Source organism: Vulpes lagopus, chromosome 1 (assembly GCF_018345385.1).
Source record: "Vulpes lagopus strain Blue_001 chromosome 1, ASM1834538v1, whole genome shotgun sequence".
In the NCBI taxonomy this organism is placed as follows: Eukaryota; Metazoa; Chordata; class Mammalia; order Carnivora; family Canidae; genus Vulpes; species Vulpes lagopus.
Genome location: NC_054824.1, coordinates 74,569,566 through 74,595,449, shown reverse-complemented (window position 1 = coordinate 74,595,449; position 25,884 = coordinate 74,569,566). Strand labels below are relative to the sequence as shown.

General features: G+C 40.1%; 2 protein-coding genes across 10 annotated transcripts in view; one reads left to right on the top strand and one right to left on the bottom strand.

Moving 5' to 3' along the window:
* The window catches only part of SENP5 (SUMO specific peptidase 5), a 54,283-nt gene that overhangs the window by 9,739 nt on the left and 18,660 nt on the right, over nucleotides 1–25,884 (top strand). For 6 of the 8 annotated variants that reach the window (XR_005989824.1, XR_005989825.1, XM_041768481.1 and 3 more), the window contains exons 2-3: nucleotides 15,788–17,328; nucleotides 25,694–25,799. Coding sequence is in view for 6 of the 8 variants with exons in the window: in XM_041768481.1 (XP_041624415.1) it covers nucleotides 15,819–17,328; nucleotides 25,694–25,799 (1,616 nt within the window). In the remaining 2 variants the exon portion in view is untranslated. Of the gene's footprint in view, nucleotides 1–4,772; nucleotides 4,816–15,787; nucleotides 17,329–25,693; nucleotides 25,800–25,884 lie in introns of those variants that run through there. The other 2 variants (XM_041768490.1, XM_041768510.1) reach the window with 2 other exon arrangements.
* Nucleotides 23,124–25,884, bottom strand: part of NCBP2 (nuclear cap binding protein subunit 2) — a 29,695-nt gene continuing 26,934 nt past the window's right edge. For both annotated transcript variants that reach the window (XM_041768605.1, XM_041768602.1), the window contains exon 5: nucleotides 23,124–23,621. Coding sequence is in view for 1 of the 2 variants with exons in the window: in XM_041768602.1 (XP_041624536.1) it covers nucleotides 23,618–23,621 (4 nt within the window). In the remaining variant the exon portion in view is untranslated. The remainder of the gene's footprint in view (nucleotides 23,622–25,884) is intronic.

The window sequence follows — 25,884 nt, the reverse complement described above, 5'->3', positions numbered from 1 at the left end:
AGTATTAATAGTTTGGTGTAAATTCCTTTTTATTTTTTTAATTTATTTATTTGGGTGATAGCAAATGGGAGGGATAGAATCTCAAGGAGACTTGTGAGGCTTCATCTCATGACCCTGAGATTATGAACTGAGCTGAAACCAAGATTCAGATGCTTAACTGAGCCACCAGGTATCCCTGGTGTAAATTCTTTAGACATTTTTTCCCTCTGTAAATATCTAAGTTATACATACATTATTTTTCTTTTAACAAAAAAGGGCTCATATATTGTTTAGCAACTTTTTTTTTCATTCAACAGTATATTTATTATGATAAGTTGGGTTGAATGTACACATTTAATTCCTCACCAGCCTGAAAACTCCATTAAAGCTGTGGAAAAGTGAGAGGTGACTGGCTGGCTCAGTTGGTGCAACATGGGACTTGCTCTTGGGGTGGTGAGTTCAAGTTTCTTGTTGAGTATAGAGCTTACTTAAAAAACTGTAGTGTTTTTTTTTTTTTTTTTAAACCCAAATAACAAAGAATGGGAACAGTGAGAATAACATTCTGGAAGCTAGAAAGCAGAAAAGACTGGTGGTTACTGGTTAGCAGACTTGAGAAAGCTGAATCCTACAGCAGCAAGTGGAGAAAGCCAATAAGTAGTCATGTTTGTTTTCAGAACCTTCTAAAAGTTTCAGGATTAGTTGTGTCTTACACTGTGGAAGTGGAGGTGAAGGTGAGACAAAAAAAATACGTGATTGAAAGTCGTTGTCCCCCCCCCCCCCCCAAAGATTTATTTATTTTAGAGAGTGAGAGTGTGCACACGATGGAGTCTGTTGCAGGGCTCAATCTTACTACCTGGAGGTCACAACCTGAGCTGAAACCAAGAGTTAGATGCTTAACAGACTATGCCACATTGACACCCCTGAAAGTCTTTTTAAGAAAAGTACTTCCAAAAAAAAGAAAAAATATACTTTCAGATCTGACATTTTCTTCTCCCTATACATAAAAACAGGATAACTGAAGATTAGTTATGTGGTGTGGAGAGGGTAAAACGGTCTCTGGACTGGGAGAACCATGCCTAGTTGAGAATGAGGTATACAGTACTATATAAAGGGACTAAGTAGAAAAATACATTCTGAAAGAGGACCTGTGGCCTTTCCTGACTTAGTTACCCGAATCCTGCCCCTTTCCACCATTTTCTGTTTCCCAGAAGCAGCCTCTTTCAAGTCTTTGGGCTGTTCTTTTAGTATAACCAGCATGTCCCTAATTACCTTACTTTATTTTTGTCTTTAAATTTTTTTTAATTAAAAAATTAAAAAATTTTAAATTAAAAAAAATTTTAAGAATTTATCCATGAAAGACACACAGAGAGACAGAGACACAGACAGAGGGAGAAGCAGGCTCCCCAGAGGGAGCCTGATGCAGAACTCAATCCCAGGACCCAGGGGATCACAACCTGAGTCAAAGACAGAGGCTCAACTACTGAGTCACCCAGGTGCCCCTCATTCAGATACTTTAGAAATTCTATGAATTTCACATATTTGGAGACCTCTCTCCCAAATCTTTTTGACCTCTTCTGGATTGGTGGCTCTCTAGGACTGCAACACAGTTGTCACTCCGTGATCTTTGACTATTTTCTTTAGTATTTTTCTTGCTTGCATATTGTTTTGGATCTCATTTCCTGGGTTTCAGGTCTTTCTTGATTTACTCCCTCATTTTGTCAGAGTACTTTCTTTTGTGGTTCCCTGAGAAAAAGGTGGATGGTAGTTCTGTATTTTGATAATTTACCTCTTAAAACCTTATTTTTATCCTGTTTTTTTTTTTTTTTTTTTAAGATTTTATTTATTCATAAGAGATACACAGAGAGAGAGATGCAAGCAGAGGGAGAAAGGCTCATGCAGGGAGCCCAGTGTGGGACTCGATCCTGGGACCTCAGGATCTCTCCCTGGGCTGAAGGCAGGTGCTAAACCGCTGAGCCACCCAGGGATCCCCTTTTACCCTGTTTTGATCAATGATTTGTCTGAGTTGCAAGTTTTGTGTTGAAACTAATTTTCCCTCAGACCTTTTTTTTTTTTTTTAATTTTTATTTATTTATGATAGTCACACACACACACAGAGAAGGAGAGAGAGAGGCAGAGACACAGGCAGAGGGAGAAGCAGGCTCCATGCACCGGGAGCCTGACGTGGGATTCGATCCCGGGTCTCCAGGATCGCGCCCTGGGCCAAAGGCAGGCGCCAAACCGCTGCGCCACTCAGGGATCCCTCCCTCAGACCTTTGAAAGCATTAATACCTTATCTTCTAGTTTATTCATTTTAAAAAAGATTTTATTTATTTATTCATGAGAGACACAGAGAGGCAGAGACATAGGCAGAGGGAGAAGCAGGCTCCCCCACAAGGTGCCCGATGCAGGACTTGATCCTAGGACCCCGGGATCATGCCCTGAGCCAAAGGCAGACACTGAACCACTGAGCCACCCAGGTGTCCCTATCTTCTAGTTTGTAATCTTTTAAGTTCATTGCCATTCTTATTCTTTTTTTTTTTTTTTTAAGAGATCTGCATCATTACCTGATTAGAAGTTGCTTTATTTTTTTTTTAATTTTTTTTTTTTTTTTTTTTTTTTATGATAGTCACAGAGAGAGAGAGAGAGGCAGAGACACAGGCAGAGGGAGAAGCAGGCTCCATGCACCGGGAGCCTGACGTGGGATTCGATCCCGGGTCTCCAGGATCGCGCCCTGGGCCAAAGGCAGGCGCCAAACCACTGCGCCACCCCGGGATCCCTATATTTTTATATTTTTAAATTTAATTGAACTATAGTTGACACACAATGTTAGTTTCAGGTAGCATACAATACTGATAAAGCAAGTTTATATATTATACTATACTTACCAGTGTAGCTAACATCTATCCCCATAATATTATAGTACCATGAACTACTCCCTATGCTGTGATTTTTATTCCCCTGAGTGATTCTTTGTGTAACTGGAAGCCTCTATCTCCTACTTATTCCCTGACTCCTCTCCTCTGGCAACCGTCAGTTCGCTGTTTTTATGGGTCTGTTTCTGTTCTTTGTTTTTTTAGGTTCCACATATAAGTGAAATCATGTGGTGTTTATCTTTCTTTGACTTATTTCATGTAGCATAATACCTCCTAGGTCCATCCACATCATCACAAATGACAAACATTTTTTTAAAAATATTTTATTTATTTATTCATGAGAGTCACAGAGAGAGATAGATTGGCAGAGACTCAGGCAGAGGGAGAAGCAGGCTCCACGCAGGGAGCCCGACGTGGGATCGGTCCTGGGTTTCCAGGATCAGGCCCTGGGCTGAAGGTGGCGCTAAACCGCTGAGCCACCCGGGCTGGCCACAAATGGCAAAACTTCATTCTTTTTATGACTGATTACTATTCTTGTGTGTCTATACACATGTATACTGACTATCTTCTTTGCCCATCTACCAGTGGGACACTTGGGTTGCTTCCTATCTTGGTTATTGTAAATACTACAGTAAAAAGGGATGCCTGTGTCTTTCCAAATAGTGTTTTTACTTTCTTTGGTTAAATACCCAGTAATGGAATTACTGGATCTTATGGTGGTTCTATTTTTAATTTTTTGAGGAATTTTAATACATTTTCTACAGTGGCTGTACGAATTTACATTCCCACCAACAGTGCATTATGGTTCCTTTTTCTCCACATTCTTACCAACACTTGTAATTTCTTGTTTGTTTTTTCCTAGCTAGTCTGACAAGTGTAAGGTGATAGGTCTTGTGGTTTTGATTTCTATCTCCCTGCTGATAGTGATCTTGGGCATTTTCAGATATTTCATTTGTAAATACTTATCCAAAAAATTCAGTAGATTGCCTTTATGTTTTGTTTATGGCTTCCTTTGTTGTGCAAAGGCTTTTTATTTTGGTGTACTTCTAGTAGTTTAGTTTTGCTTTTGTTTCCCTTACCTTAGGAGACATCTAGAAAAATGTTGCTATGGCTGATGTCAAAGAAACTACTGTCTATGTTTTCTTCTAGGAGTTTTCTGGTTTCAGATCTCACATTTAGGTCTTTAATCCATTTTGAATGTATTTTTGTGTATGGTATAAAAAGTAGTCCAGTTTCATTCTTTTACATGTGGCTGTCAAGTTTTCCCAACGCTATTTATTGAAGAGGCCCCCCCCCCCCGCCTTGTATATTCTTATCTCCTTTGTTGTTGGTTAATTGACCGTATAAGCACAGATTTATTTCTGGGCTTTTGATTCTGTCCCATTGATCTATTTTTGTGCTGGTGTCATACTGTTTTGATTACTGTAGCTTTGTAGTATATCCTGAAATCTGGAATTATGATGTCTTCATCTTTGTTCTTCTTTTTCAGGATTGCTTTGGCTATTTAAGGTTTTTTGTAGTTCCATGCAAATTTAACTATTTGTTCTAGGTCTGTGAAAAATGCTTTTAGTATTTTGATAGGGATTGCATTGAATCTGTAGTTTACTTTGGGTAGTATGGACATTTTAACAATATTCTTTCAATTCATGAGCATGGCATATCTTTCTGTTTGTGTCATCTTTGGTTTCTTTCATCAGTGTCTTACAGTTTTCACAGTAAGGTCTTTTACCTCCTTGGTTAAGTTTATTTCTAAGGTATTCTTTTTTTTTTTTTTTTTTTTAATTTTATTTATTTATGATAGTCACAGAGAGACAGAGAGAGAGAGGCAGAGACATAGGCAGAGGGAGAAGCAGACTCCATGCACCGGGAGCCTGACGTGGGATTCGTTCCCGGGTCTCCAGGATCGCGCCCTGGGCCAAAGGCAAGCGCCAAACCACTGCGCCACCCAGGGATCCCATCTAAGGTATTCTTTTTGGTGGAATTGTAAATGTTTTAATTTCTCTTTCTGATACTTTGTTATTAGTGAATAGAAATACAGCTGACTTCTGTGTGTTAATTTTGTATTCTGCTACTTTACTGAATTCATTTATTCTGAAAACTTTTTCGTGGAGTCCTTAGGGTTTTCTGTGTGTAGTATCATGTGACCTGCAAATAGTGACAGTTTAAATTCTTCCTTACAAATGAGGATGTCTTTTACCTCTTGTGTAATTGCTGTGACTGCGAATTAACAGTACTATGTTGAATGAAAGTGGTGAGAGTGGACATTCTTGTCTTGTTCCTGGTCAGAAGAAAAGCTCTCAGTTTTTCACCATTGAATATGATGTTAGCTTTGAGTTTTTCATGTATGGCTATTAATATGTTCTGGTATGGTCTTTCTAAACCCACTTTGTAGAGAGTTTTTTTTTTTTTTATCATGAACAGATGTTAAATTTTGTCAGATACTCTTTCTTTATTGAGATGATCATATTTTTATCCTTCATTTTGCTAAAGAGGTATAGCATATTGATTGATTTACAAATATGGGAACCATCCTTGCCTCCCCAGAACCTGTTCTGGTTGATCATGCTTAATGACATTTTTATCATATTCTTATTTTTAAATATTATTTGTTTAATTATTTATTTGAGAGAGAGTGCACATGCACACAAGTGGGGGAAAGGGCACAGAGGGAGAGAATATCCTGCAGACTCCTGCTGAACATGGAGCCTGGTCCAGGAACCTGATGGAGCCTGTCCATGAACAGGGCTCCATCTCACAACCCATGAGACCAGGACCTAATTTCAGCTCAGGATATTCAACTGAACCACCCAGGCACCCCCCTTCTTGAAGTCAGTGTACTAATATTTTGTTGAGGATTTTTGCATCTATGATCATCAGGGTTATTGGCCTGTAGTGTTCTTTTTGAGGTGTCTTTGTCTGGTTTTGGTATCAGGGTAATGATGATCTATCCATTAATGTTAAGAGGGAGTATTAAAGTCTCCTGTTACTACATTTCTGTCCATTTCTCCCTTTATGTCTGTTAATATTTGCTTTTTGTATTTAGGGGCATCCAATATTGGATACATATAATTACAATTGTTTTATTCTCTTGTTTCAACTGATGGTTATCATTATGTGATGCCCTTCTTTGTCTCTTGTTACAGTCTTTGTTTTTAGGGTTTTTTTTTTTTTTTTAAGATATTTATTTGAGAGAGAGAGCACAGGCAGGGGGAGCAGCAGAGAGAGCAGAAGCAGGCTCCCCACTGAGAAGGGAGCCCAATGCAGGGCTCCATCCCAGGACCCTGGGATCATAACCTGAGCCAAAGGCAAATGCTTAACTGACTAAGCCACCCAGGCGCCTCTACAGTCTGTTTTAACATCTATTTTGTCTGATATAAGTGTTGCTACCCTGTTTTTTTTTTTCTCTTCCCACTTTATTTGCATTGAATATCTTTTTCCATCCCTTCAGTTTCACTCTGTATATGTCTTATTTTTATTTTTTAAGAGATTTTTATTTGAGAGAAAGCATGAATAGGAGGAGCAGCAGAAGGTGAGAGAGAGGAAGAGAGAGAGAATCTCAAGCAGACTCTGCTCTGAGCACAGAGCCCGATGTGGGGCTTGATCTGCCAACCCTGAGATTATGACCTGTACTGAAATCAAGAGTCAGTTGCTGGGAATCCCTGGGTGGCTCAGTGGTTTGACGCCTGCCTTTGGCCCAGGGTATGATCCTGGAGTCCCCAGATCGAGTCCCACATCAGGCTCCCTGCACGGAGCCTGCTTCTCTCTCTGCCTGTGTCTCTGCCTCTCTCTCTGTGTCTCTCATGAATAAATAAATAAAAATCTTTAAAAAAAAAAAAAAAGAGTCAGTTGCTTAACTGACTGAGCCACCCAGGCACCCCTGTATATGTCTTTTTTTTTTTTTTTTTTTAAGATTTTATTTATTTTAGAAAGCAAGAGTGGGGGGAGGGGCAGAGGGAGAAGCAGACTCCCCACCAAGCAGGTAGCCTGACATGGGACTCGTTTCCAGGGAACCACCCAAGCGCCCTGTATTTTTTTTAAATAGAAGATTTTATTTATTTATTTGAGAGACAGAATGGGGAGAGGAGCAGAGTGAGGGGGAAAGAATCTCAACCAGATTCCTCACTGAGTGCTGAGCCCTCCCTGGGTCATGATCCCTCAACCCCGAGATCATGACCGGAGCTGAAATCAGGAGTTGGACACCTAACCAACTGAGTCACCCAGGTGCTCCTGTATGTGTCTTTCAGTCAGAAATGAGTCTGCTGTAGGCAGCATATAGATGGGGCTTGTTTTTTTGATTCTGCCATTTTGTGTCTTGTTTAAAGCATTTTAGACCATTTACATTTAAAATTATTATTGGGGGATTCCTGGGTGGTGCAGTGGTTTAGCGCCTGCCTTTGGCCCAGGTCGCGATCCTGGAGACCCAGGATCGAATCCCACGTCGGGCTCCCGGTGCATGGAGCCTGCTTCTCCCTCTGCCTATGTCTCTGCCTCTCTCTCTCTCTGTGTGACTATAATAAATAAATAAAAAAAATTTAAAAATTATTATTGGTAAGTGTGTGTTTATTGCCATTTTAAAAATTGTTTTCTGATTATTTTTGTAGTTCTGTTTCTTGTTCTTTTTTTTTTTTTTTAATTTTTATTTATTTATGATAGAGAGAGACCATGGAAGTGTAAGCCAGCCTCCGAGAGTTCCAGCAGCTTCCCCAATGTTTGCCATGGTTCTAGGGCTGGATCTTTTATTTATTGGTTTCTCTTTTAAACTGTGGTGTTTTTTTTTTTTTGTTTTTTTTTTTTTTTTTTTTTTTTTTCTGCCCCTGGGCAGCTGAATCTGCTCCTGGTCTCTTGTACTATCTCTTCCCACCCTGTTGGAGTAGGGGGTTCTCCTTGTTACCTTGTCTCCATTTGTCTTAGGTTCTCCTTTTGTTGTGCAAAAGATCTTCAGTCAGCCTTTAGTTCTTATTGAGGAGATATTGCTCTATAATCAGTGCAGATTTCGTTTGTCTCTGGAGAAGGTGAGTTCAGGATCTTACTTGGTCACCATCTTGGACCAGAATCTATATATTTCTATTTTATATATAGTGTATGTGTACACACATACACACACTATAATGACATATATATGTCATTACTTCCAACTCATCACTCCCCATCCCCCACAAAAGCTTGTAGGAGGTTATTTTTTGCCTCCAGTGTTCTGAAATTTCATAGTTGATATGCCTTGGTATAGGTCTATTTCATTTATTAAAGTTTTTTTTTTTTTTTTTTTTTTTTTTTTTTATTTATGATAGTCACAGAGAGAGAGAGAGAGAGAGGCAGAGACACAGGCAGAGGGAGAAGCAGGCTCCATGCACCGGGAGCCCGATGTGGGATTCGATCCCGGATCTCCAGGATCGCGCCCTGGGCCAAAGGCAGGCGCCAAACTGCTGCGCCACCCAGGGATCCCGACGTCCTGTCTTATTAGTAGTGATGTTAACTTCAATCACTGGGTTAAGGTGATGTTTGCCAGGCCTTTCCATTGAGAGGTGCAATTTTTCCTTTGTTATTTTAAGTATCTTGTGGAAGATATTTTGAGACTGTGTGTGTATCTTGTCACTGTATTTTTGCATCTGATTTTCTTGCCTGAGTCAGTTGTTTCTGAGCTGCAAATTTTAACATTGTAACTTTTCTGATTCCATTCTTCCTTTATTAAGTTGAAATTCTGTGTAAGGAAGTGCTGTCCCTTCTCATTTATTTAGTCAGTTATGTTATTACAAACTTAGGGTATTTCTTTTATTCTTGAGTTATAGTCTTTTACTGTCCTTATAGATACAGTTGCTGAGTTTTTGGCCATTATGAGTCTCTTCAAGTTGGCTCCTATGTCCTTTTGATATGTCATTATTTCTTTAACACTTTTTTTACTTTCTGGCATTATAATGATACTCCAGGCTCATTTATTTCCTCTGTCCCAACTCCAGGCTCATCTATTTCCTCTGTCCCAGCTCTGCAACTAGCCATTCTTTAAAGTGGAGAATAATATTTAGAAACCAAGATCTGAGTGCTAGGAGTACCCATTCCTACTGGGATGTTATTGCTTCTAGGCTAAGTGGACAGAGCTAGGAAATAAATATACATGTGTATATGTGTATATAAAACCTTGAGTCTGTACGATACTTTATTTTTCTGTACGATACTTCTGATTTCATTCTGTCATAGATTCAAACCTGTCTCACTCTGTTCATTATTTGTAACACCTTTCATCAATGGTGAGAGATCTTTTTTTTTTTTTTTTAAGATTTTTTTTATGTATTTATTCATGAGAGACACAGAGAGAGGCAGAGAGAGACCACAGGCAGAGGGAGAAGCAGTCTTCATTCAGGGAGCCCACCACGGGACTCAATCCCAGGTCTCCAGGATCATGCCCTGGGCTGAAGGCGGGCCATAAACCGCTGAGCCACCTAGGCTGCCCAATGGAGAGAAATCAAGCTCTAATTATCTATAACGTATTTACCTATTTACTCAACTTTAGGATAGTTACAAAGTTGGGGCACCTGGTTGGCTCAGGTGGTAAACTGTGCGACCCTTGATCTCAGGGTTGTGAATTCAAGCCCCATAGGGGTATGGAGCCTACTTAATTAAAAAGAAATAAAAATAAAATAGAATATTTACAAAGTGGTCTTTCTTTCCTTCTTTTCTTTCTTTCCCTTATTTCCCTTCCTTTCCTTCCTTTCCGAAGATTTTATTTATTCATTCATGAGAGACACAGTGGGGAGGGGGGAGAGAGAGAGGCAGAGACCAGCAGAGGAAGAAGCAAGCCCCATACAGGGGGCCCAATGCGGGACTTGATCCTGGGACTCCAGGACCACAGCCTGAGCTGAAGGCAGGCACCCAGGGATCCCAACAAAGTAGTTTCAAGATTAACTCATTGCTCTGTGAAGATAAATTGCTAGCTAAAGGACAGTGTTTGTATACAGTTCTTTTGATTCTGGTCCTGTACAGTCAAAATATTTCTAAAATTTGGCTAATTTTTTCCTATATTTTCAATGTAGTTATGTATTTGTCATATAGTTAGGTTTATTTGTTGTTTGTATTTCAATTTAGATTCCTTTTTGCATTCTGGTTGATCTTATTTGTATATTTTTTAAGTATATGAAGCATTAACGTGGTTGTTAAAGTCAGAACTTTACAAAAAGGCGTAGAGAAGTGCCATTCCTCTCTCATACCTCTACCATTTTCCTTTTCCTCATTCTTTTCATCCCATTCACATCAACCATGCCTTCTGTTACTAGTCTTATTAGTTTCTGGTTTATCCTCTTCATGTTTGTATTTTTATTTTGTTTTGTCTTTGGGGGGTGCACAAAAGGGCAGATACATGTTTTCTTATTTTTTTCTTTATGAAAGGTGGTTGCTTGATAAAGAATTTAACCTTGCCCCAAAAGAAAGCCTTTATCCTTGGCTTCTGGGAGGTAGTCTCTAAGCCCTTGGAATGTCATGTCTGATTAGAATGTCCATATTTGCTTGAGGGCCTTGGATCACCAGCAGTCTAACAGATTTTGCCGGGGAGCCCTGGATCACCAATAGTCTAATGGACAGCATGATTGAGTTTGGGGGTTGTCCATGCTGGAGAGACCAATGGTATGATTTAGGGAAATGACTTTGGTATCCATGGACTTCTAGAGTAGCTAAAAGACTGAACTCAGTCATGTGGGCCATCAGTTACGCCTAAAAACTCCAGTAAAAACTCTGGATACCAAGGTTCAGGTGGGCCTTCCTGATTGGTAGTATTGTCACACACTATTGTCATGAGGGTAAAGCTGTCCTGACTCCATGGTGAGAGGACAAGTGGAAGCGCCACATTTGTTACTTCCCTTGGACTCTGCCCTGTGTGGTTCTCCACTTGGCTGATTTTAATCCATGTTCTTTAACTTTAATAAACCATAACTGTGAATATAATAGTGATGAGTTCTGTGAGTCCTCGCAAATTATCAAACCTGAGGGTGGTTTTGTGAACTCTCTGAGCTTGCAGTTGGTATCTGTGTGCCACTATCATGGTGGCATACTATCAGTACTTATTTGAACTTTACTTTTTTCACCTAACCTGGAAATCATTCTATGTTAGTTCATAGAGTTCATCTTTATTCTTTTTTTCAAAGTAATCTTTACACCCCGTGTGAGGCTTGAACTCACAATCCCAAGATCAAGAGTTGCATGTCTACCAACTGAGCCAGCCAGTTTACTCTTTACTCTTTTATAGCTTCACTCATTGTATGGAAGAACCATACTTTATTCAACTTCTGTTCTTGTGGGTTTTCAGTATTTTGCAATTACAGTGTTGCAGTGAATAACCTTGTATTATGTCTTTTCACTATTATTGGAGGTGTAGCTTGATAAATTACTAAAAGTGGGGTTGCTGGATTAAAAGGCAAATACTTGGGCAGCCCGGTGGCTCAGCCGTTTAGTGCCGGCTTCAGCCCAGAGCGTGATCCTGGAGACCCTGGATAGAGTCCCACGTCGGGCTCCCTGCATGGAGCCTGCTTCTCCCTCTGCCTGTGTCTCTGCCTCTCTCTCTCTGTGTCTCTCATGAATAAATAAAACAAAAATCTTTACAAATAAAATAAAAGGCAAATACTTATCTGGTTTTGTTAGGTAACACCAAATTCCCTTCCAAAAGGATTTTATTAGTTTGTATTCCTACCAGCAAAGTATGGAAGTTTCTTTCCTCCCACCAACAGAATATATGGTCATAATTTTTGCTGGTGTTTTTATTGAGGTGTAACTAACATCTAGCATTATGTCCGTTTCACTTGTAAAACATGATTTGCTATTTATATACATTGCAAAATCATCACTGTAATAAGTCTAGTTAATATCCACCACCATACATGGTAGTAAAGTTTTTTTTCTTGTGATGAGGATTTTTAAGATTTACTTTCTTAGCAACTTTAAAATATACAGTACAGCATTACTAAGTATTACCCTGCTGTACATCTCCATGACTTACTTTATAACTGGAAGTTTGTACCTTTTGACCTCCTCTATCCATTTTGTACATCTCCCCACCCCCACTCCTGCCCTTTTTATTTTTTTATTTTATTTTATTTTTAAATTTTTATTTATTTATGATAGTCACACACACACACACACACACAGAGGCAGAGATACAGGCAGAGGGAGAAGCAGGCTCCATGCACCAGGTCTCCAGGATCACGCCCTGGGCCAAAGGCAGGCGCCAAACTGCTGCGCCACCCAGGGATCCCCCTTTTTTAAATTTTTTTGAGTAAAGTTAACATCTTATGTTTAAGGGCTACTTAAAAATCTTTGTGAATTCTCTCCTTATGCCTTTTTCCCATTTTTCCATCAGGCTTTTTTTTTTTTTTTTGGTTTTGTTTTTAAGATTGATTGATTTAGAGAGAGCACATGCAGCAGGGGTGTGGGCAGGGGCAGAGGGAGAGGGAAAGAAAGAATCAAGCAGACTCCCCACTGAGCATAGAGCTTGATGTGGGGCTCGATCTCACCACTGTGAGATTGTGACCTAGGATGAAATCAAGTCGGTCGCTCAACTGATGGTCACCTGGGCATACCCCTCTGCCTTTTCCCAAAAAAAAGAAAAAAGAAAAAATTATTTATCTAATGATGTATTTGTTTGTGTGTGTGTGTGAGAGAGAGAGAGAAAGAGAAAGAGAAAGCAGAGGGAGAGGGAGGGACAAACCTGACTCGGGACTTGATCCAAAGAGCTGAGCTGAAAAGGACACTTAGCTGACTGAGCCATCCAGGTGTCCCAGCCGTTTACTTTCTATTGAGTTTTTCCGTTCTATTTTATTTATTTATTCATGAGAGACACAGAGAGAGAGGCAGAGAGAGAAGCAGGCTCCATGCAGGGAGCCCGATGCGGGACGCAATCCCGGGGCTCCAAGATCATGCCCTGGGCTGAAGGCAGGCACTAAACCGCTGAGCCACCCAGGGATCCCCCTCAATTCTGTTTTAAATTTCCAAGGTCACTTTGTTGTTTTTGATTGTGCCTTAAAAAATATATCAGTTTATTCTTTGTCTCTCCCCCAGTGGATGTTTTGTTTTTCTTTCAAGATCTTATTTATTCACAAGAGACACAGAGAGAGTGGCAGAGACCCAGGCAGAGGGAGAAGCAGGCTCCATGCAGGGAGCCCGATGTAGGACTCGATCCTGGGATACCAGGATCACGCCCTGGACAGAAGGCAGGAGCTAAACCGCTGCGCCATCCAGGGATCCCGATGTTTATTTTTCTTTGTAGATAGTGTTAGTTTCTTTTTTTTTTCCTCTTGTTTTTTTTGTGTGGTAAAATATCCGTAGCATAACTTTTACCATTTTAATCGTTTTTGTGTGCAGTTGCATTAATACATTTTCATTGTTGTGCAACCATGGCCATAATCCATCTTCAGAACCTTTCTCATCTTAAACTGAAACTCGGTAGCCATTAACCAATAACTCCCCTTCCCCTTTCCCCTTCGTTTTTTCAAAATGACTTCTCTAAATAAACGCTAAAACTTCTACAATCTCTTTGTTCTGGTCTACTTTTCAAGCCTTAGAAGTCTGGTGAATCTTTGTTATCCTATTATTTTAAAGAATAACCACTAAGAGGTTGCTTGGAAATTCTGAGCATGTGATGGGACCTGTGGTGCACAACTTTGTGGTGCACTGTGGCCCATTGTGGGCCAGTCAGGGGGGATATCTGTATTTATGTATTGTTTGGTGGACTAATCAGATTATCCAGAGAAGAATCTTCTAATCTCCTACTTGAATGCACAAGGCACACTACCAGGGTTCTGAGATATGAGTGGGAAAGTGTTGGGGTTCTTATATTCAGTGTATTATTCTATGTTGATATTATGCCTGGGATCCCTGTGGCTGCAGAGCTTCAGTTTTAACCCTTTTTGAAAAATAAACTTACAGACTTGGGGAGTGGAGGGGCAAATTCCTGCTGTATGGAGTTGGGGAGGGATTTGGCAGTCTCACTGCTTTTTAAACTTTGGGGTACACTGTAATTGTTGAGGCCTGTTTAGTTGAAGCATCCCCAAATATCATTATCTGTGCCTCAGGGTTAATCTCCTTGGGGCTTATAACCTCTGTTCTGGGAGCTAAATGGGGAAAGGGGCTGGGGAAGGAATTCACTGTATAAAGTCCTATATCCTGTTGTAACCCTGCCCCCTGTAGTACATGATGTGCCTGACTATCCTGGTTTGTCCTCCCCAGAAAGTAAAACTGTCAGGATAAAGAGACTGCGCATGGTGGGGTCTAACTGCTTCTTCTTCTTCTTCTTCTTCTTTTTTTTTTTTTTAAAGATTTTATTTATTCAGAGACTCAGAATTTATTCAGAGACAGGCAGAGGGAGAATCAGGCTTCATGCAGGGAGCCTGACATGGGACTTGATCCCGGGACTCCAGGATCATGCCCTGGGCCGAAGGCTAAACTGCTGAGCCACCCAGGGATGCCCTGTCTAACTGCTTCTTATTCAGACTTTAAACCAGTCCGTCCCTTCTTGAGCTCCTTCTAATCTTGCCCTTCATGGGTATTGTTGCTTTCAGTTCCTGAGCTTTTCTGAGGTCCTCTGACTTGCTTCTGGGCCTCTCCTCCTGCTGCTTTAGATTTTTCACTCTCTTGGCCTGCTAAGTCTGTGATCATTCAGTTATAGGTTTTCTTTCAAAATTGTATTGTTCTTGTCTCCTTTTTAATTCTGTCTTTGAGAGTTTTTGCCTTTCTTAAAATCCCATTTCTGTCATCTTAATGGGATTTGGAGAGGGAACTGGGATAAATGTTGCTCAGTTCTCCCCCTCCCCCCCGAGAAAACTGATGCACAGAAAGGTAGTACAACTTTTCTTAATAACTTACTAGCAAGCTGAAAGTAGAGTACTGTTTCTTTGATTCATAGTCTAGTTTTTCTTCTGTCCTGCCTTTAGCAGCTGGCATTTTTTCTTTCTATGCTGAAGAGACTTCAGTAATACTAGATCTTTTTTTTTTTTTTTAAAGATTTTATTTATTTATTCATGAGAAACACAGAGGGAGAGAGGCAGAAACACCGGCAGAGGAAGGAGCAGACTCCATGCAGGGAGCCCGACGTGGGACTCGATCTCGGGTCTCCAGGATCAGGCCCTGGGCTGAAGGTGGTGCTAAACCGCTGGGGCCACCGGGGCTGCCCAGTAATACTAGATCTTATTAAATTGTAGGGGAAATTGTTTGGTTTTGATTGTCATTTTCAGCTACCATTCCTAATAACTGTGTTCCCAGGGTTCGTGTATGCACGCGCACACAGGTGTGCTTTTTTACTTCTATTCACTTGAGAGCCAGAACCCTAACTGTGTGAAAGCACCTAATAGACACTCATCCCTGCGTAGTCACTCAAAGTTTTTGACTGACTGACAAAGAGGAGGCTGATCTTCTCTTGAAATACTGATACTGCATGCATTTATGGAATATCTGCTTCTGGATGTCTATTCACAGCAAAAAGTACCTGCCCTTTCTAAACTTTGATGTATGGAACAAAGTGTTTTGCTATGGAATCAGTCTTAAATGCTTTGTGGTTCCCCCTCCCTTCCCCATCCTTCAGTTTATAAATGAGAACACAGAATTTGGGTGACTTAGTTAAAGTCATTTAGCTAATGAGAAGTACTGCCAGTAATTAAAGATTCTCTTCTGCTTTCCCTACCTTGCTTTATTTACTCCATCAAAAGTTGATGGAAATGATTCTTGAAATTTATTTCTGTCAGAGGCAGCTATACCAAATGGGGTCATGTGAGAGTATTCATGTTTCCAGTTTTTACTATGGGGAAAACCTTGATCAGGTAAGGATTTCATTATGTCTGATAGTCCAAATTGAACTTCATATGCCCTTTTTTTTCTTTGAATTCTGCATCTTCTGTTGCTATGATTATATCCTTATGACCGTATTTTTACAGTAGAAGTGTAACTTTTCTTTCTCTTCTTCACAGCTGCATCAAGATCTCATTATGAATCAGAAAAATGAAAAAGCAGAAGAAAATTCTATGGAGGAAAGGAATCCATTTAGCCTTTTCTGAGAAATGGAATACAGGGTTTGGAGGTTTTAAGAAGTTCTGCTTTCACCAACATTTGTGCATTCTGAAAGCCAAATTGGGAAGGCCAGTTACTTGCAGCAGACAGTTGAGGCATTTTCAGTGCAGAAAGAAGGCCCTTCAAATCCAGAACACGTGGATCCAGGATGCACCTTTTTTTGCTAAGACAAAGTCCAGTGTGGCTGCTCAAAATGTTGGTACTTTGTCCACTAAAGTGAAAAGGAAAAACTCTAAACACTTCATTTCGTCCTCAAGGACCCTCCTGAGACTCCAAGCAGAGAGGCTGCTGCCATCAGCAAAGAACTCTGACCATGAATACTGTGGAGAGAAAAGTATCTTGAAGGCTGTTGCTGACTTACCAGCAAATAATGTTTTAGGTCAGGCCAATGGTCACCGACCTAGGACAGAGCCACAAGCTTCTGACTTTCCTATGAAGTTCAATGGGGAGAGCCAAAGTCCAGGTGAGAGTGGCACAATTGTGGTCACCTTGAGCAACCATAAGAGAAAGCGCTTTTGTTATGGCTGCTACCAAGGTCTGGAGCACCACAGGAATGGGGGACCCCTAATTCCAAAAAAGTTTCAACTTAACCAACATAGAAGAATAAAAGTATCTCCTTTTATGATGTATGAGAAATTATCCATGATTAGATTTCGGTACAGGATTCTCAGATCCCAGCACTTCAGAACAAAAAGCAAAGTTTGCAAGCTAAAAAAAGCCCAGCGAAGCTGGGTGCAGGTCACTGGGGACCATCAAGAGACCCTTAGGGAAAACGGTGAGGGTGGCAATTGCAGCCCATTCCCTTCCCCAGAACCTAAAGACCCTTCTTGTCAGCATCAACCGTACTTTCCAGATATGGACAGCAATGCTGTGGTGAAGGGAAAGAACTCTCATTTGCCTGATGGCCACACTAAAGGAAGCCCTTTCTTGGGCAAGGAGCTTAGTTTAGATGAAACCTTCCCTGACCAACAGAATGGCAGTGCCACATATACCTGGGACCACTCCCCCTGTTCCTCTCCTAAGTGGGAGTGTACAGAGCTGATTCATGACATCCCCTTACCAGAACATCATTCTGGTAACGTGTTTATCTCGGAAACCGAAAGAGAAGTCATGACTCTGGGTCAGGAAAATCGGACAAGTACTGTCAGTGATGACAGAGTAAAACTGTCAGTGTGTGGGGCAGATCAATCTGTGAGTAGTGTAGATGGGCCTGTGTCTGAAAAGACTGTTCAGAATGAGAGCTCATGCCAGATGGATGAGGATGGATCTCTCAAGCAGAACATTCTTAGTTCTAAGTTGCTGGACCACCCTTACTGTAAAAGTCCACTGGAGGCTCCTCTGACATGCAGTGGACTCAAACTAGAAAATCAAGCAGGAAGTGGGAAGAACAGTCAGAAAGCCTCTCCAGTGGATGATGAGCAGCTATCAATCTGCCTTTCTGGTATGCACTCTTCCTTTATTCTCCCCCCAACCTCCAGCCCACAATTGCTGTCCATTATCTTTTCTAGAAGAGTCCTGTTTTTTCCTTCCACACATGGATATCCCTTAAAGCAGTTAGACTTTCTCGGAAGCCTTCTATATTGCTGTATGATGTAGATGTTCCATAATTTAAGTACCGGTTAATAGACATTTGTGTTGCTTCCATTTGTTTCCTTCTATAAATGATGGTGCAATGAAATTATTTCTGCATACTTTTTAATGTAAATTTGTAGTAGGGGAATTGATGGTGAAAGAACACGCTTAAAGAAAATTGTGACCTTACCCTCCAAAAAGTTGAACCAGTTTACACTTGTTAAATTCTAGATCATGAGAGTTTGTTTTTTAAAGATTTTATTTATTTGCGAGAGCTGTATTTGCTAGGTGGGGGACGGGGGAGAGGCAGAAAGACAGTGACAGCGAGTACCTCAAGCAAACTCCTCTATGAGCATGGACTCCGGCCTGATGTGGGGCTCCATCCCACAACACTGAGATCATGACCTGAGCCAAAATCAAGAGTCAGATGCCTAACTGACTGAGACACCCAGGTGTGCCCCAAGAGTTGTTTTAATTTGCGTTTTGTTTTTGTTGATTTGCATTTTTAAGTTTAAAATTTGAACATTTGAACATCCTTTTCTGTGTTATTGGCCATTTTTTGTTTTTGTTTTCATCTTTTGTTTGTATATAAAATTCCTTTGCCTGTTTTTCTTTTGGGTTATTTATATTTTATTTGATTATGGGAATTTTTAATATGCCAGGCATTGTAATGCTAGTCGTAAGCAGTGAGCACTGATTCCTACCTTCCTGGATCTTGGCATCATTCTGAAATGTTAAAGTTTAATTATAATAAATATCATAAGAATTTTAAGGTTTTCCTTTCCCAAAGGTAAAAGTACCTGGACTTTGTATGGAGGAATTTTGCTTAAAGGAAATCAGTTCTTCATTGTTTTTTTTGTTTTTTTTTTTTAATTTTTATTTATTTATGATAGTCACACACACAGAGAGAGAGAGAGAGAGAGAGGGAGAGAGAGAGAGAGGCAGAGACACAAGCAGGCTCCATGCACCGGGAGCCCGACATGGGATTCGATCCCGGGTCTCCAGGATCGCGCCCTGGGCCAAAGGCAGGCGCCAAACCGCTGCGCCACCCAGGGATCCCTCTTCATTGTGAAAGTTATCTGTCTTTATGGCTTCCAGCTTTTACATCATACTTTAAAAACATTTTCTTGTCAAAATCTGCCCCATGAGTAAGCTGATGTAAACGGTTTTGGAAGACAGTATGGCTTAGAGTATTCTCCTGGTAGTAAAAAACTGGAGACAACCAAAAAGAAACTTCCAGTTTCTCTGGAAGTATAAGTTACAGCACATCCAGGCTATAGAACACTACAAAGCTGTTAAAGAAAAAACTTCAGGCTATATTTTGAAACTGAAAGCTGTCTATATAAAGGGAAAAAAGCAAGTTGCAAAACAGAATGATGCCATTTTGTTAAGAGATAGATGCATACATGTAGGATAAGTATATGTGTGCATGTGCATTTGTATGGGTCATAGCTGGAAAGATATCAAGTTTTTTTTTTAAATGTTTATTTAAAAATTTTTTTAAAAATTTATTTATGATAGTCACAGAGAGAGAAAGAGGCAGGGACATAGGCAGAGGGAGAAGCAGGCTCCATGCACCGGGAACCTGACATGGGATTTGATCCCGGGTCTCCAGGATCGCGCCCTGGGCCAAAGGCAGGCGCCAAACCGCTTCGCCATCCAGGGATCCCCTTTTTTAAATGTTTAAAAAGATTTGTTTATTTTAGAGCTGCAGAAGGGCAGAGGGAGAGGGGAACCAGACTCTCCCCCATTGAGCACGGAGCCTAACCTGGGGCTTGATCCCACAACATAAGTGGAAACCAAGAGTCAGGTGCCCAACTGACTGAGCCACCCAGGCGGCCCTATCAAATTGTTATAAAGGGCTTTTTCTGGAGAGTTAGGAGAATTAATTCTTGGTAGTTTAAACATTTCTGAACATTTTGTTTTCCTAAGCACTAAGTGTGTATAAAAAGTTTTTCTCCACAAAGAGTCCTAGTAAATCTTTGAAAAACAAAACTTTCTGGTGTTTATACTGTACTAGAATAGGGAAAGACAAATTTCCCTACTATAAAGTTAGCAGAACCATGATGTTATACATGAACCTGGAAAAGTGAGCATTTATGCAGACACCAATCAACAGTTAACTTACAGAGATGTAGCACTTCCAAGGACATTTGATACATTGACTGGCATCCGTGAAACTATAGGAGGACATGAGGAAATAGGAATTTTTACAGAATGCACACATGATCTGTAAAGTAATTCATTATTTTATTAGGTGAAAGGAGAAAAAGAAGAACCAGAAGCACCATTTTGGGGATTTGCTTATTAGCATTTCCATGCCTGCTGGGAAGAGTTAAAGGCAGAGCAATAAGCTACTGCCCATCACAGCCATCCCCACATCAGCAAATTATCCAAGTAGAGATAAGTCCACAGTCTGTCACCAAACATCTGAGGAAACGCAGCACAATGAAAAGGACTAATTCAACAAATAAAAGGACCTGAGTAATCAGGATTAATAGAGCAATTAGAATGGAAATCAATATGGGACCAGCAGTATAGTAGATGCTCCTTTAACGGACTTCTGTAGCGTTGGCTAATAGTAAGTCCACGGTATGCTGGATGCTGGCTCTTCTCTAATACAACTGCAAGTTAGGCTCACTGCAGTAGATGGATACATTTCTCATGAGCCAGTTATACTTATTACAATTTACTTATTGTTTCTATAATTGTATGAAATCTTGCATAGAATTGGTTTTGGAAGGAAAAGAAATAGATTCCTCTGTCAATATATTCCTGATGTATTAAAAATTTAGTTAGAAACAAATACAGACACACTTGTGCACAGATGTTCATAGCATCATTGTTCATCAAGGCCAAAAAGTAGAAACAACCTTAATGTCCATCAACTGATAAGTAAAATTCGGCATTTTTACATGGAATATTCTGACATAAAAAGAAATGAAGTACTGCTATATGTTTCAGTGTGGATGAACCTTGGGAAAAAATGCTAAGTGAAAAAAATCAGGCACAAAAGGCTACATATTATATGATTCTATTGATATGAAATGTCCAGGCAAATAGATAAAGTAGGTTAATAGTTGCCAGGGGCTGGAGAGAGGGAGCAATGAGGAGTGACTAACAGGTACACATTTTCTTTGTGGAGCAATGCAAATGTTCTTTAATTAGGTGGTAGTAACAGTTGCACAGCTCTGAATATACAAAAAAAAAGGGTGGGGGGACACAACTGCACTTTAGGAGTGATTTTGTGGATGTAAATCACAACTCAATAAAGCTATTAAAAAGAAATATAAGACCATTTTATAATCTCACATTGATAATATATGTTAAAGTATAGATAGGAGACTCAGAAGCAGTATACCAGTTTGACTCCATAAACTTTAAAATCTTGGACATATAACAAGTCATAAAATTTAAAATTTAATTTTAAAATGAAAGCTTACTCCTATTTTAAGTTTATAAAAATGTTCAATCCTGTTTTCTTCTAGACTATTAATGTGTAATTTTTACATTTTGCCATTTGGAAAAAGGTAAAGATGGATCCTTACCACATTCTTCACATCAAAATGAATTCCAATTGTAAATAAGAGATTTAGTTAATAGTTGAATAATTCCTCTTTTCCTTGTGGTTATGAATTGTTACCTGTTGGGTCTCTTTCTGACTTGGTTTTTCTGTGCTACCACTAGTCTGCCTTAATTACAGTAGTTAGGTTTATAATTTGATGGGACTAGGCTCTCCTTCTCTCTTGCCCTCCCTTATTCATCTCTTCTCATTAATCCTTTTCAAAAATTTCTAGGAATTTCTCACATTTTGGTCCCAAGATTTGTTTTTTCATTCTTTTTTTTTTTAATCCTTTCACATTTTTAAAAAAGATTTACTTATTTTGAGAGCAAGAGAGAGGAAGGGAGCATAAGCAGGGAGGAGGGGCAGAAAGAGAAGGGGAAGCAGACTCCCCCCCCCCCCCCCCAAGCAGGGAGCTCCATGTGAGACTTGATCCCAGGACTCTGGGATCATGACCTGAGCCGAAGGCAGATGCTTTTAACCTACTGAGCTACCCAGGTCCCCCCAAGATTTGTTTTTTCAATTAAATAAACAATAATAATGGCTTTTGATTGGTATTGCATTACATTTATAGGCTAATTTAGGGAAAATTGCAGTCATTACAATACTGAGTTTTCTGGTCTAAAAACAAAGAATTACTGTATTTATTGACCAATGTCCTTTACTAGAATTTTGTGCTTTTCATTTAGGTTTGCATGTTCCTTAAGTTTAGTCTTAGATATTTCATGCCTTTTTTATTTTACTTTAAGATTTTGTTTTTAAGTAATCTCTCGCTACACCCAATGTGGGGCTTGAACCTATAACCCCAAGATGAAGAGTTGCAAGCTCTACCAACTGAGCCAGCCAGGCACCCCACACCTTCCTTGTTTTTGATAGGACATTCCTTGTATGCACAACACAGTAAATCCCATTCCACATTCATGGTGGGATGAACATGAACAATTTATTTTTTTATTTTTATTTTTTAAAGATTTTATTTATTCACGAGAGACACAGAGAGAAAGAGAGAGAGAGAGTCAGAGACACAGGCAGAGGGAGAAGCAGGCTCCATGCAGGGAACCTGATGCGGGACTCGATCCCGGGACTCCAGAATCATGCCCTGGGCTGAAGGCAGACTGTCTACGACTGAGCCATCCAGGGTTCCCAAACATGAACAATTTAACTTTTGAAATGACACTTTAGGTTTTGTTTTTCGTATTACTACCTTTTGTGGGGGTTTTTTGTTTTGTTTTTAAGTTCTTAGTTTATTAATCCTCTCATGAAAAATCTGCACAGTCAGCACAGATAAAATCACTGCAGAATCTTTACTCCGTTTTGCCAGCACCAGCATTTGCTTTTGCAGTCCCCCTGACTTTCTTCATTCTGTTCTTGTGTTCCTTTTGCTGTCTGCTTGAGTGGTTTTTTTCCTTCTCCTATAGGTCATTTCCTTGTAAGTCTGTTTGGGTCTGTTTCTTGTAAGTCACTTTTCTTTGCATAATCTAAGGCATCATAACTCATACCAAAAGTTGTCTTGCCACCAGCAAAATGGGTTGTGAATTCAAATGCAAAATGACATCTGTTGTGGTCTTGTACATTTTGGCTAGTGTTTACCAAATTTCTGTCTAAGGTACTCTTGCCTTTCTGGGGTGAAGAACATCAGTGACCATTTTGTTTCAGCTGAAGTAGTCCACTGGTTATGAACTTTCTGGTCCCAGTAGTTACTGTATCATTCATGATGGCGGCCAAGGCCAAGCTTCAATCAGCCAGTGAAGAAAAGAGCCATATCATTACCTTTTGTACTTGCAGGATGGACTCTAATTTGAATTCTAGTTTTTTCCCCCCCCCTAACATTTTGTCCTTTGGTTCTTGGTCACATTGAAGTTTTAGCACTTTGAGAGTAAGAGAAATTATGTATTCCAGATGCATTTTTCCTTTTTGGTTTATTTGGTGAATGCAAGTGGGTAAAGAATAATGGATTTAATTCTCATTTTAAGAAGTTTTCTGGGTACTTCTTGGCCAATAGATGTTAAAGGGAAAGATAAAGAACAAGCTGCTTTTATAGAGAAAAGCTAATACTCCTTTCCTGCTTTGGATGTAGTACAGCATAATAGTTCATGGTTCACTTTCCGTGGTTAAAACCACATAACCAGGGGATCCCTGGGTGGCTCAGTGGTTTGGCGTCTGCCTTTGGCCCAGGGCGCGGTCCTGGAGTCCCAGGATCGAGTCCCGTGTCGGGCTCCCGGCGTGGAGCCTGCTTCTCCCTCTCTGCCTGTGTCTCTGCCCCCCTCTCTCTCTCTCTCTCATGAATAAATAAATAAAATCTTAAAAAAAAAAAAAAAAACCCACATAACCACATTCAGAATCTTCACTCTGCCATATTCTAGTTAAGGGCCCTTGGGAAGGTTCCTTAACCTCCCTAAGCTTCCTATCTCCATTTGGAAAGTAGGGATGCTATCTAACACAGGGTAGATATAAGGGGGAAATGAGACGTAGTAATGCTTGGTTTATGATCGTACTATTTTCCATTTTACTTCTGGTCCCAGTGAAGATGTATCTCTGTGAAGGGTTCTTGAAGATCCAGGTAGGGCCTTTCTACTGCATTAGACGTCCATGTTTGTCATCTGAAGGTGAAAACAAAAATGCAGATAAGAGGAAGAAAACAATATCCCCAAACACTAATATCCATAGATAAAAATACTGTTGTTAACACCTCTTTCCCATTTTACTGGTTTACAATTGGGGTCCGTATCCCTTTGATAGAGACTGCTTTCTTATTTGAGGAATCTCAGTTAAGGTTGCTGGGCCTACAGTTTAATCTTTTGTTATTAGTGGCAGTATTTTCTATGAAATTTCCTCAAACGCAGTATCTCAGATGTTGGGATTCCATATCTTTGTTCAGTTCTCCCCAGTAGACACATGGCTGTTCTTAGGTAACTACAGGATCTTATAAACACTCATAGGCAAATACATGCTCTGTTTCTAGTTTAGAAGCCCTAAATCTTTTATTCCTACTCTTATCAAGTTACAACAAGGGTCCCTTTCTGTCTACTATATCCTGACCTTTGCTCTTTTTTTTTTTTTTTTTTAAGATTTTATTTATTCATAGAGATGCAGAGAGAGAGAGGCAGAGACACAGGCAGAGGGAGAAGCAGGCTCCATGCAGAGAGCCTGACTGACGTGGAACTCGATCCAGGTTCTCCAGGATCACACCATGGGCTGCAGGCGGCGCTAAACCCCTGTGCCACTGGGGCTGCCCTTGACCTTTGCTCTTAAGTCTTTCAAATTGGGAGCCCTCTGGTGGAGACTAACAAAAGGAAGATAGGTTTTTCACACCCTTTGTCTGCCCCTCCCTCAAAATAACAGCAGAATACACCACTCCATTCCCGGGACAATCACTTTGTTCTCTTTTCTGTCCATTTTGTATCGATGTGTACCAGAGGCCATTCTCGAAGTTAGAAAGGGAGCCGGGTAAAATAAGTGGCTAACTGTTCATTCTTCCCATCTGAATTCAGGAGACTTGTCAGACTGATGGTTGGTTAACTAAGTTGTTGCTCTCCCCATTCAGCATCGGTACCCTAAGTCAGCACTTTTGTGAGCCTCTCATCCTTTCCTCCGTTTCTTTTGTATTGGTTTTATTTCCTAGGACCTTTTTAAGTATGTTTCTTCCTTGAATCCTCTTGGAAGCCACCTGAAGACTATCCTATGCTGAAGACTATCCTATGTTCTGGCCAAGAGGTCATACCCTTTGTTTCCCCTCTTAAAATGTGCCTAACCAGATGTTACTCAGTTCACCCGATGGGGTTATTAAGTATCAGAACTATAATCCACCAAATAATATGATACTAAAAATACCTTAGAATTTATCCCTTGCTATGAAATGCGAAATTTACACACATTTAACAAATAATACAGTGACAGCAATCTCAATTATGATTTTTAAAAAGATAACTCCTTCACTTACCAAATGTGATACACATTTAACCAAGTGATTTAGATTGCACTCTTCAGGAGGTAAGATTTGTTTTCATTCAAGGTTAAGCTATTGAAAGATGTCAGTCTTTCATTTGAGCTAGCCATTCCTTCTCTAACAGTGCATCAGTAGCTTAAAAAGCCAATGTGAAGGGACCCCTGGGTGGCATAGCGGTTTGGTGCCTGCCTTCGGCGGCCCAGGGCATGATCCTGGAGTCCCTGGATCGAGTGCAACGTTGGGCTCCCTGCATGGAGCCTGCTTCTCCCTCTGCCTGTGTCTCTGTCTCTCTCTCTGTATGTGTCTCTCATGAATAAATAAAGTCTTAAAAAAAAAAGCCAATGTGAAATGATACCTTAGGGAATTTCTCTTTAGATTGGAATGGTGAGGGCCTGATTTATTTTATCCTCTATAAGACAACTTTTAAAATATTTCTTTGGGGCAGCCCCGGTGGTGCAGCTGTTTGGTGCCGCCTGCAGCCCAGGGTGTGATCCTGGAGACCCGGGATGAGTCCCGCGTTGGGCTCCCTGCATGGAGCCTGCTTCTCCTTCTGCCTGTGTCTCTGCCTCTCTCTCTGTGTCTCTCATGAATAAATAAATAAAAATATTTTAAACAAATAAAAAAAATAAAAGACTTCTTTGTAGCATAATATATAGGTTAAGTATTGGGAGAATGACTTTTTCTGAAAATGGTTTTTCCATTGTAAATTTTCTTCCTTTGTTTAAGGATTCCTAGATGAGGTTATGAAGAAGTATGGCAGTTTGGTCCCACTCAGTGAAAAAGATGTCCTTGGAAGACTAAAAGATGTCTTTAACGAAGACTTTTCTAATAGGTTTGTCAATGACGTTTAAGTTAAGCCCTTGAAAATAAAATTGTTGGCATATATGACTTTACTCTTAATTAAAAAAAAAGAAGAT